The sequence below is a fragment of the Haliotis rufescens genome, unplaced genomic scaffold, assembly GCF_023055435.1.
Source record: "Haliotis rufescens isolate VD_foot unplaced genomic scaffold, xgHalRufe1.0.p SCAF_10, whole genome shotgun sequence".
NCBI lineage: Eukaryota > Metazoa > Mollusca > Gastropoda > Lepetellida > Haliotidae > Haliotis > Haliotis rufescens.
The window spans coordinates 24694877-24706488 of NW_025963780.1; the positions used below are offsets into that span (position 1 = coordinate 24694877).

The 11612-nt window shown below is 44.2% G+C and overlaps 1 protein-coding gene across 1 annotated transcript; it reads right to left on the reverse strand.

The window, feature by feature from the left end:
- Positions 1–1372: 1372 nt before the first annotated feature.
- On the reverse strand, positions 1373–9358 carry LOC124127797. The gene is made up of 5 exons (XM_048391822.1): positions 9203–9358; positions 5967–6010; positions 5217–5366; positions 1793–1939; positions 1373–1551 (listed from the first exon to the last, which is right to left on the reverse strand). The coding sequence occupies exons 1-5, from the start codon at positions 9249–9251 to the stop codon at positions 1429–1431; spliced, it is 513 nt and encodes a 170-aa protein (XP_048247779.1). The 5' UTR covers positions 9252–9358; the 3' UTR covers positions 1373–1428.
- Between the last annotated feature and the right edge of the window lie 2254 nt (positions 9359–11612).

The window sequence follows — 11612 nt, forward strand, 5'->3', positions numbered from 1 at the left end:
CTTGTCTTTCCAGCCCCTCTCTATCTGTCCCCTGACTGTCAGTTCCTTGTCTGTCTGTTCCTACCTATGTCTGTCTCCTGACTGTCTGTTCCTTGTCTGTCTGTCCCCTGACGGTCCGTTCCTTGTCTGTCTGTCTGTCCCCTGTCTGTTCATTGTCTGTCCTTATCTGTTCCTTGTCTGTCTGTCCCCTGACTGTCTGATCCTTGTCTGTCTGTTCCTTGTTTGTCTGTCCCCTGTCTGTTCCTTGTCTCTCTGTCCCCTGACTGTCTGTTCCTTGTCTGTCTGTCCCCTGACTGTTCCTTGTCTGTCTGTTCCCTGACTGTCTGTTCCTTCTCTGTCTGTCCCCTGACTGTCTGTTCCTTGTCTCTCTGTCCCCTGACTGTCTGTTCCTTGTCTGTCTGTCCCCTGACTGTTCCTTGTCTGTCTGTTCCCTGACTGTCTGTTCCTTCTCTGTCTGTCCCCTGACTGTCTGTTCCGTCTCTGTCTGTCATTTGTCTGTCTGTCCCTTGTCTGTCTGTCCCCTGACTGTCTGTTCCTTGTCTGTCTGTTAATAATATGTCTGTCCCCTGACTGTTCCTTCTCTGTCTGTCCCCTGACTGTCCTTTGTCTCGCTATCCCCTGACTGTCTGTTCTTCTCTGTCGGCCCCCCGTCTGTTCCTTGTACGTCTGTCCCTCGTCTGTCTGTCCCCTGTCTGTCCCTTGTCTCTCTACCCCTTAACTCTGTTCCTTCTCTGTCTGTCCTCTGTCTGTTCCTTGTCTGTCTGTCCCTTGTCTGTCCCTTGTCTGTCTGTCTCCTGACTGTCTGTTCCTTGTCTGTATGTTAATAATGTGTCTGTCCCCTGACTGTTCGTTCTCTGTCTGTCCCCTGACTGTCTGACCTTGTCTAGTTGTATGTGCCTGCACTGCCCCTCTCTGGTTTGTGAGGTGAGGTGAAATGGGGTTAAACGTCGCGTCCAAGATAAGTTCACTTACATAGCGGACTGACGCCGATTTTATAGTACCAGCCCACAGAGATACCATGCCACAGTTTAACATAAATACCCACTCAGACACAGTATACTGACTCCGAACCGACCTGTGCTTGTTTGAGCCCCTTCATGCCAAGCGCCAGACAGGGTAACAACAAATACCATCTTTTAACGTTTTTTGGGTATGACGCGGCCGGGGATCGAACCCCGGACCTTCCTCTTTCCGGACTATCTCTACAGACAGGTAACAACGCTACAGGGGTACAATATAACACAAAGAGAACCATCTGAGATAACGACTGGGTCGCTAACACGTATTTTTGTCGTACATGTGTCTTCAGAGAACAAATCGTCTGACACAAATGGTGTATCTGTTTCTAGGGACAACAACTCGGTCATACATATGTATTTATATTATATTTATATTGTATTTGTCCAGTGTATATCTCCATGCAACACTCTACATCGGGCACATTTTACATCCGGGACATTCTTTGCCGTTGAAGTCGAAGTAGCTGACGACGAGGTCAGCCTGGTCACATTCATTGGTCGCTGCGCACATGAGGGCTGGACACTCAACATCCTGCAGAAAACGTAGTTACATATTGTGAGTGAGTGAGTATGGTTTTTAACTATATTCAAGCAATATCACGGCGGGGGACACCAGAAATTGGCTTCACGCATTGTACCCATGTCGGGAATCTAACCCGGGCCTCAACGTGATGAGCGAACGTTTTAACCACGAAGCAACACCACTACCCCAATTACATATAGGAGGACGCATAGTTTCATATTGCAAAACACGTGATAACAATTACTGTTACCTCTATGTCCCTGCCCGATAGAATATGGCTGTCCAGACAGATGCCGCACGCCGGACAAGACTGGCCATTCACGGTGATGTGGTTTGGCTCGTAATTACCACTTGGGCAGAACTTGCACTCGAAAATAGGACACGGCAAAAGATTTGGCTGAAGGATAAGATAGAATGAGTGAGTGAGAGAGTTGGGCGTATGATATAGTCAGAATCGTACAATCATGATATAGTCGGAATCGTACAATCAAGATATAGTCGGAATCATACAATCGACTGTGCTTTTAGCAGATATTTTTTTTAGGAATATGGAAGGGGTTTTGTTTCTTTTATTTTTCGCCGCTTTGAATATTTCAGTTATAAAAAGCGTGTCAGCTTAATGTGGGGGAAAAGCCCGAAGTAATGCAAGTTTTAGACATTTACCACTTTGCTAAAACCAACGAGCGTGGAAATGGTGCTGACAAACCAAGTGAGTGAGTGAGTGAGTATGGTTTTACGCCGCTTTTAGCAATATTCCAGCAATATCACGGCGGGGGACACCAGAAATGGGCTTCACACATTGTACCCATGTCGGGAATCGAACCCGGGTCTTCGGCGTGACGAGCTAACGCTTTAACCACTAGGCTACCCGACCGCCCCCTGACAAACCAAGAAAAATAATCAGGTCCGACCGGGATTCGAACCGACGATCATTAGTTTGTGGCACGCGTAAGGATCGCAACTCTCCAAATCGAATTCCGGCGACTGGGCCAACCGTATAAATAGAAGTAACATACATTATGAAACCAAGGTTAATCGTGTCATTCGTCACCACTCGCCCCTTTCCGTAACCTGCAAGAAGACTTGTCCCCCTATCGATGAATGTTACGAGTGAAAATACAACGAAGGAATCAGAATGCTCGATTTCAAATTCTTCGCCAAAGAATCCCTCAGAAATAATTTTTGATTTTACATATGTCTTGCCTCTAAAAATATACCCAAGACACGGTTAAATGTGTTCACTGATACTGTATAATTCCGCATGTACAGATATGCTTTAAATTGCATCTGAAATATATATAATATATGGTGATATGTATTTGAACCATTACGCAACCAGTTGACAATTGATTTAGGTATGCCCGTTTGCGCTAGGACGGAACCCAGTCGCAAAAATGGCCACGAGAGGGGCACGAGTCTCTATTCGGCTTGTCCCAGAATAACACGAGTTGGTCACAAATGTAATCGCGTCAGCGGTAGCCATTTATATTTTTGATCCCACAAAAGAGATTTTTGCTTCTTGCTGCCCTCGAAAATCGGGGGTGTCCGGATCTCCGTTTTACTTTCATTTGCATTTATCTTCCCCGACAGACACGCGTCATTGTTACGAGTAACTCTCCATTCCTTAAAAATAATGGATCAGAGGTCCCGCAGGGGACGAGGCCCATTGGTTTTAAGGAATGGAGAGTTACAAGGATATTCCCCTACTTAAAACTCATCCCTACTTTTACACTGTGACAAAATATTCTGTTGTGGAAAATATTTGAAAAATATACCAGAACTCTTTGTTGTCTGTATTTATATTGCGTGAGTCGCCCTTGCGCGATGCACGAAGAATGCGGTCTCTGTCGCCGTTGCACGTGTGCCAAGCTCCGTCGCGAGCTGACATTTACAATGCATGGTACACGGCACTTCATAGTTTCGTTTCGTCCTAAACTAGTATTAATCAATCGCTTGCACATTGTTAATACATGCTGACGGGAATAATAGGAATATAGAGCCCCGAACAAGGATATATATATATATTACCCGATTTTTTTTTTTTTTCTCGTCAAAGGTAAATCTAATTGCTATAACTATGAACATCGTTGCAGGTAACCTGCTCCAACACAAATTATAAACAAATTATTTTGAGCTTTAAATCATTATGCAAAATTATGAAAATATTTAAATAGTTAATTTCACACCATACTTCTTGTGCCGCTGAAGGTGAGGTTTCACTTTCTCTAATCAAACGATGCGGGTTCGAACCCCGCTGGCGACACATGTTTTCGGAAAGAAATCGAAATGATTTACTTGTCAATAAATGTAAAAATAGTTCCGGCTGTTCCAAGTTGAAATTAATTCAAATGTTGGTTCAAGATAATGTATAGTTGGCAAACAACTCTCCATTCCTGAAAAGTGATGGAGCATTCAAACAATAGAATGACGTCACAGATGTGTTTTAATGCTTGTTGCCGACGCTTTTTCTTTCCAGTACGTACATTATGAAAACTGACACCCATTAAACATACAACACAGACGTCCAATAAGATTATTATACCTTGAATTATTATTCAATAACTTCCTGAACTGATTCTCTTATGCCTGAATGTCGGAAATGAAACACCCTCTGATGTGCTGCGCAGCCCTGGGTCAGTGGTGTCGGCTTTAAGTGAGTGAGTGAGTGAGTTGGGTTTAACGCCGCTTTTAACAGTATTCCAGTTATATCGCGGCGTGTCAGCTTAATGTGGGAGGAAAGCCCGAAGTGATGCAGGTCTCAGACGTTAACCACTTCGGTGAAACCCACGAGCACGGGTATGGTGCTGAAACATAATCGGGGCGAACCGGGATTCGAACCCACAATCATAGGTTTCTGGCGTGCCCAAGGGACGCAACTCTGCACAGCGAATCGCGGCGCCTTAGACGACTGGGCCACCCGTGCCCCCGGTGTCGGCTTTAAGCCCACCTGGGTGCTGGATCGCAAAGCGCTAAGATCGCTCTATTGACCTGGGCCATTATCCCGATATTTATAAACAGTTCCTGATGACCTTACACATAGTAATAGACATTTCCTGGCGATTTTACCGATATTAATAGACAGTCCTGATGATCTTACCGACATTTACAGACAGCTCCAGACGATCTCAACGATAATTATAGCAAGTTCCTCATGATCTTATCGATATTTATAGAAAACTCCTGATGATCTTTCCGATATTTATAGCCAGTTCCTGACGATCTAACCGATATTTATAACCAGTTCCTGATGATCTTATTGATATTTATAGCCAGTTCCTGACGATCTTACCGATATTCATACTCAGTTCCTGATGATCTTACCGATATTCATAGCCATTTCCTGACGATCTTACGGATATATATAGCCAGTTCCTGATGATTTCTACCGATATTTACGGACAGTTCCTAATGATCTTATCGATATTTATAGCCAGTTCCTGGCGATCTTACCGGTATTTATAGCAAGTTCCTGACGATCTTACCGATATTTATAGCCAGTTCCTAATGATCTTACAGATATTTACGGACAGATCCTGACGATCCTACCGATATTTATAGCCAGTTCCTGATGCTCTTTCCGATATTTATAGCCAGTTCCTGACCATCTTATCGATATTTATAGCCAGTACCTGACGATCTTACGGATATATATAGACGGCTCCTGACGATCTTACCGATATTTTCCTGGCAGTTATTGAAGCTGTATCCACACATGTCTGGCACGAGGGGCACTGGCGGCCATTGATGGTGACGTAGTTAGTTTTATACTGACCGCTCGGACACGCGAGGTACATGCATTCAAATATAGGACAAGGCATCTGAAGCTGAAAGAGGAATGGGGTGAGAGGATAAAACAATAAACGGTAATCATTACTTCTACGAGGACGGTTGTTATTGTTTATAAGGAATGGGTTTCCATTGGACTGTATACGTCTTTCATATTAAATTCCCAAGTGCTTCGTAGGTATTGGTTATGTTCACAGGGAACCGACCTTTCTTTACACGGCTTACAGTTTAGCTTTATGTGTTGTCTGTTGATCATTTGTACGGTGTAGCATTAGGCGAAGCCGATCACATGGTCGTTGATTGATGGAAATCAACCTTTTCTATCGACAGTGAGGTCATCACTAAACATGATATTAAATTAATATCATGATAAATGACTGAATTGAATTCCGCTACTTAGGCTGTGATTGGGGCTGGAGGTCAGTTGGGTTAATCAAGTCATCATTTCGGTGCCTTTCATCACCCACCCCACCCACACACCACAGACCCATATCCCCACCCACACACACCAACACCACACATACCAACCGCCCCCTCACCCACCCACCCACACAGCTCCACTCCACACAAACAACATACACACACCACACACACTCCCACAATGACAAGTAACATACTTTCAGTTGTGGATTATTTACCTTTATCACATCTGTGAGGCTAACAGGATCTGCCGCTTCCGCAGCTGTAGACACAAAACACGAACGTGTTTCAATATAATTGTTGAATCATATCAGTTAATTGTTACTAACATCTTACCCCATTCCGAGCAGGAAAAAACAGGTAATATTTAACAATTAACTACAATGATAAATATATACGTCTGATCGTGGCAATCCACACTTTGACCACCAAAGGCGTCATTATCGTGGAGCAGAGATGATGATTTAATGACACACCTTCCCCTTAAATAGTTCCAATATACTTTAGTCAGACGATGGTTTCATTGTAATTGTCACGAGTCTCACAGCGTACATATATACACAAGAAGAGGCCCTCCCTCCGTGAAGGGGCAGTCGGGTAGCCTAGTGGTAAAATCGTGCGCTGGTCCCGCCGAAGGCCCGGGATCGAATCCCGACATGGGTACAATGTGTGAAGCCCATTTCTGGTGTCCCCCGTCGTAATAATGCTGAAATATTGCTAAAAGCGGCGTCAAAACATACTCATTCACGCCTTCCGCTGAAGAATGTACTGCAGTGGACACGCCTTCCTACCAGGAACACGCCATACTTTACCAACAGCGCATGGAGCCGAAACCATTTCTGACTGAAACTTCGGAGGTTTTGTTTCCTGTACAACCTCAACCTTAGTCTACATGTTTTCCCCTGAGGTTAATTGTTTGGTTTAGTCAGGTTTAACTCCTGGGAGTAAAATGTTGACATGATTACATGAGCAGGGTCATGATATCTGGAAATCCCAGCTGACAAGTTAGTTGTCCTCCACAGGACCACTCAGCCATCTCGGACCATATCAGCAACTGTCCTAATCACAACATCAACTGGGACAACGTCCAAATCTTCTCCAACAACCTCGATAATTTTACTAAAAGAAAACTAACAGAAGCAGTCCACATTCGCCGCCGCAGGCCATCAATCTACAGAGATCAAGGCTATTTCATCCCATCCGCCTACTATGAATTCGACCCGTGAAGATTCCGGGGTAGAATAGGTCTTCAGCAACCAATGCTTGCCGTAAAAGGTGACTATGCTTGTCGTAAAAGGCGACTAACGGGATCGGGTGGTCAGGCTCGCTGACTTGGTTGATGCATGTCATTGATCCCAATTGCGTTGATCGATGCTCATGATGTCAATCACTGGATTGTCTGGTCCAGACTCGATTATTTACAGACCGCCGCCATATAGCTGTAATATTGCTGAGTGTGGCGTTAAACAACCAACCAACCAACCAACCAACTACTATGAACTCATCATTATAACTGCTGACCTACAAGGACGACAATTGTTATAACTGCTGCCCTACAAGGACGACAATTGTTATAACTGCTGACCTACAAGGACGACAATTGTTATAACTGCTGCCCTACAACGACGACAATTATTATAACTGCTGCCCTACAACGACGACAATTATTATAACTGCTGACCTACAAGGACGACAATTGTTATAACTGCTGCCCTACAAGGACGACAATTATTATAACTGCTGTCCTACAAGGACGACAATTGTTATAACTGCTGCCCTACAACGACGACAATTATTATAACTGCTGACCTACAAGGACGACAATTATTATAACTGCTGACCTACAAGGACGACAATTGTTATAACTGCTGACCTACAAGGACGACAATTGTTATAACTATTGACCTGCAAGGACGACAATTATTATAACTGCTGACCTACAAGGACGACAATTATTATAACTGCTGCCCTACAAGGACGACAATTGTTATAACTGCTGCCCTACAAGGACGACAATTGTTATAACTACTGCCCTACAAGGACGACAATTGTTATAACTACTGACCTACAAGGACGACAATTGTTATAACTGCTGACCAACAAGGACGACAATTGTTATAACTACTGACCTACAAGGACGACAATTGTTATAACTACTGACCTACACGGACGACAATTATTATAACTGCTGACCAACAAGGACGACAATTATTATAACTGCTGTCCTACAAGGACGACAATTATTATAACTGCTGACCTACAAGGACGACAATTATTATAACTGCTGACCTACAAGGACGACAATTATTATAACTGCTGACCTACAAGGGCGACAATTGTTATAACTACTGACCTACAAGGATGACAATTGTTATAAATGCTGACCTACAAAAATGACACTTCGCACCACAAACGTTCGACGAACATTTCCGAATGTCAAGGTCAGCGTTCAATGTTTTTTTCCACTGTTAAATGTCTACATGTGGACAGAGACCCCCAGTGTAGGTCACAGAGACTCCCAGTGTAGGTCACAGTGACCCCCAGTGTAGGTCACAGTGACCCCCAGTGAAGGTCACGGGCGAACAGTTGCTAGCTGCAAGTTGGAAACCTGACCTTGTTTACTTAATGTTGTCACCTGAGGTTAAATCAAACCCCGGATGGTTTTTTTTAATTGTACCAACATTATAACATGGTGAGCTTTGACCCTTTCGGGATTACCATACTATACATACCATACATAAATATACGCAAATTTCTAACCCCAGGTGTTGACCCGGGGGTGAAAACAACACCCCACCCCACCCCAGGGGCAAACAGTTGCCTATAAATCAGATTATGTCCACTGACGTCAGCAAATCCTGATAATTACCTATTTGTACAACCTACATGTATAATATTAATAGGATATGTTTAATGTATGATGTCCAGTCAGTGAGTGAGTGAGTTGTGTTTAACGTCGCTTTTAACATTATTCCAGTTATATCGCGGCGTGTCAGCTTAATGTGGGAGGAAAGCCCGAAGTGATGCAGGTCTCAGACGTTTACCACTTCGGTGAAACCCACGAGCACGGGTATGGTGCTGACAAACCTAGAAACATAATCAGGGCGAACCTGGATTCGAACCAACAATCATAGGTTTCTGGCGTGCCCAAGGGAGGCAACTCTGCACAGCGAATCGCGGCACCTTAGACGACTGGGCCACTCACAGCCGGAAACATAATGTTATGTCCGGTATAAGACAAACAGTAAACTACGGTTATAACGAACTCAAAGTTACCACTTATTTTAGTTCGTTATAACCGTAGTTCGTTATAAGCATATATACAGCATATTTTCAACAAATGGCTGGGACTAAAAAATAAGTTCGTTAAATCCGTCAGTCCGTTAAAAGCGTGTTCGTTATAAACGTAGTTAACTGTATATACATTCTTGAATGTGGTTGGTTAGATTGTTACCTGTCACCAGCATAGAGGCGCAGAAAGCGGAAAGTGTATATATCAACATTGTCGGCGATGTACACAGGTAGCGTCCTCAAGCTGATCCGATCAAAGACACACCTGTAATCAAGAAATGGTGCCGCACAGGTAGCGCGGAAGGTTATCTTGACTTCGTTGAAGGACATATGTCGATGTACACACACTTTCCTCAAAGATAGCGGCACAGGCCTAGATTTCATCATCATCTGTCAATATTTCACACAGTTCTCTTCACATGTTTTCATTGCCGCAAACTGACACGTGATGACCTCATCTTTAGCTCCATCAACACTAAATATCGTGAATACTTTTCTCAAAATTAACACCACAAACCCCGTTCCATAATATGCAGTTATACGTCAACGCTAGAGAACAACCAGTGCCTGCCGACACCGTATCAGTCAAATAGTGGTGAGAATCTGATTTGTTTTTTCTCGTCAAAGGTGAGTGAGTGAGTTGGGTTTAACGCCGCTTTTAACAGTGTTCCAGTTATGTCGCGTCGTGTCAGCTTAATGTGGGAGGAAAGCCCGAAGTGATGCAGGTCTCAGACGTTTACCACTTCGGTGAAACCCACGAGCACGGCAATGGTGCTGACAAGCCTAGAAACATCATTGGGTCGAACCGGGATTCGAACCCACAATCATAGGTCTCTGGCGTGCCCAAGGGACGCAACTCTGCACAGCGAATCGCGGCGCCTTAAACGGCCACCCGTGCCCCCGAAAATCATATGAAGGAATCCCTGAACATTAGCAAAACCCTTTAATGCGACAGATTCTGAGTGCAGAATGTAGCGGAATTTAAAATTAAACTACACATTAATATTCCAAGATGGCTGCCATACATAAGAATATTAAAACCATTCAACTATCAAGCGACATGCAAATAATGGATATTTGAAAGCAAAATTGGGGAAATGGCGGCCATCTTGGATTTCGTGTGGCATTGGTTTGTTAATATACCATTTATAAGTACCTCTAGGCGACCTACCATGCAAATTACAATGTTGCATGATAATTTGAACGTTTATAGTTGCTTTCTCCTTTTGTTAAATCGAACACAATTAACTCAATATATATGTATTCACTGTCCACTGGCATACTAAGGTTCATTCAGTGCATATTAGGACATTTAGCCCTAGTGCACGATTTGCAAGTGGTTGGTTGACATTGTTGTGGTTTGTGATTAATCAATGTGATGCTAGCTGGTGGTGGATAGGACGTTGTTTTCGGTTGTGTGGGGCGATGTTCCAGGTAGCGGCGATGTTCGCTGGTCGTGATAGGTTATTGGTGAATGTTGTTGGTTGTTGGTGGTTGATGTTGTTGGTGGTGGTGGATGTTGTTGGTTGGTGGTATTGGTGGATGCTGTTGGTCGTTGTTGTTGGATGTTGTTGGCTGGTGGTGTTGGTGGATGGTGTTGGTTGTTGTTGGTGGATGTTGTTGGTTGTTGTTGTTGGTGGATGTTGTTGGCTGTTGTTGGTGTTGGATGTTGAATGTTGTTAGTTGATGTTGTTGGTTGTTGGTGGTAGGATGTTTTTGGTTGTTGGCGGATGTTGGTGGTTGGTATTGTTTTTTGTTGGTTGTTGTAGTTGGTGGTGGATGTTGTTCGTGGTGGATGTTGGTGGTTGTTGTGGGATGTTGGTTGTTGGTATTGGTTTTTGTTGGTTGTTGTGGTTGGTGGTGGATGTTGTTGGTTGTTGTTGGTGGTGGATGTTGTTGGTTGTTGGTGGATGTTGTTTTGGTTTTTTGTTGGTGGATGTTGTTGTTGATGTTTGATGTTGTTGGTTAATTGTTATTGGTTGTTGTTGGTGGATGTTGTTGGTGGATGCTGTTGGTTGTTGTCGGTGGCTATTGTTGGTGGATGTTGTTGTTGTTGGTGGTGGATGCTGTTGGTTGTTGGTGGATGCTGTTGGTTGTTGGTGGATGCTGATGGTTGTTGTCGGTAGTGAGATGTGAAAGGTGATGGGGGATGGGGGATGGTGGATGGCGATGGATGGTGATTGGTGTGCTAAGCGTGATGACAAGTGGTGGTGAGACAGGGCGTTGTGAGTAAGGTCGCAGTAGAGAGCGTTGAGAGTAAGGTCGCAGTAGAGGGCGTTGTGAGTGATGTCGCAGTAGAGGGCTTTGTGAGTGAGGTCGCAGTAGAGGGCGTTGTGAGTAAGGTCGCAGTAGAGGGCTTTGTGAGTAAGGTCGCAGTAGAGAGCGTTGTGAGTAAGGTGGCAGTAGAGAGCGGTGAGAGTGAGGTCGCAGTAGAGGGCGTTGTGAGTGAGGTCGCAATGGAGGGCGTTGTGAGTGAGGTCGCAATAGAGGGCGTTGTGAGTAAGGTCGCAGTAGAGGTCGTGCAGTGCAGTGCTTTATTGTACGATAAACAATTCCCACTCGTCGTTTATTTC

Coding starts and splice junctions, on each gene's coding strand:
- LOC124127797 (XM_048391822.1), bottom strand. CDS start 9,251: ATGTTGATATATACACTTTCCGCTTTCTGCGCCTCTATGCTGGTGACA. Junction 1,940..5,216: donor TAACTGCCAGGAAAATATCG/GTAAGATCGTCA, acceptor CTTATCCTTCAG/CCAAATCTTTTGCCGTGTCC. Junction 1,552..1,792: donor TATCGGGCAGGGACATAGAG/GTAACAGTAATT, acceptor CGTTTTCTGCAG/GATGTTGAGTGTCCAGCCCT.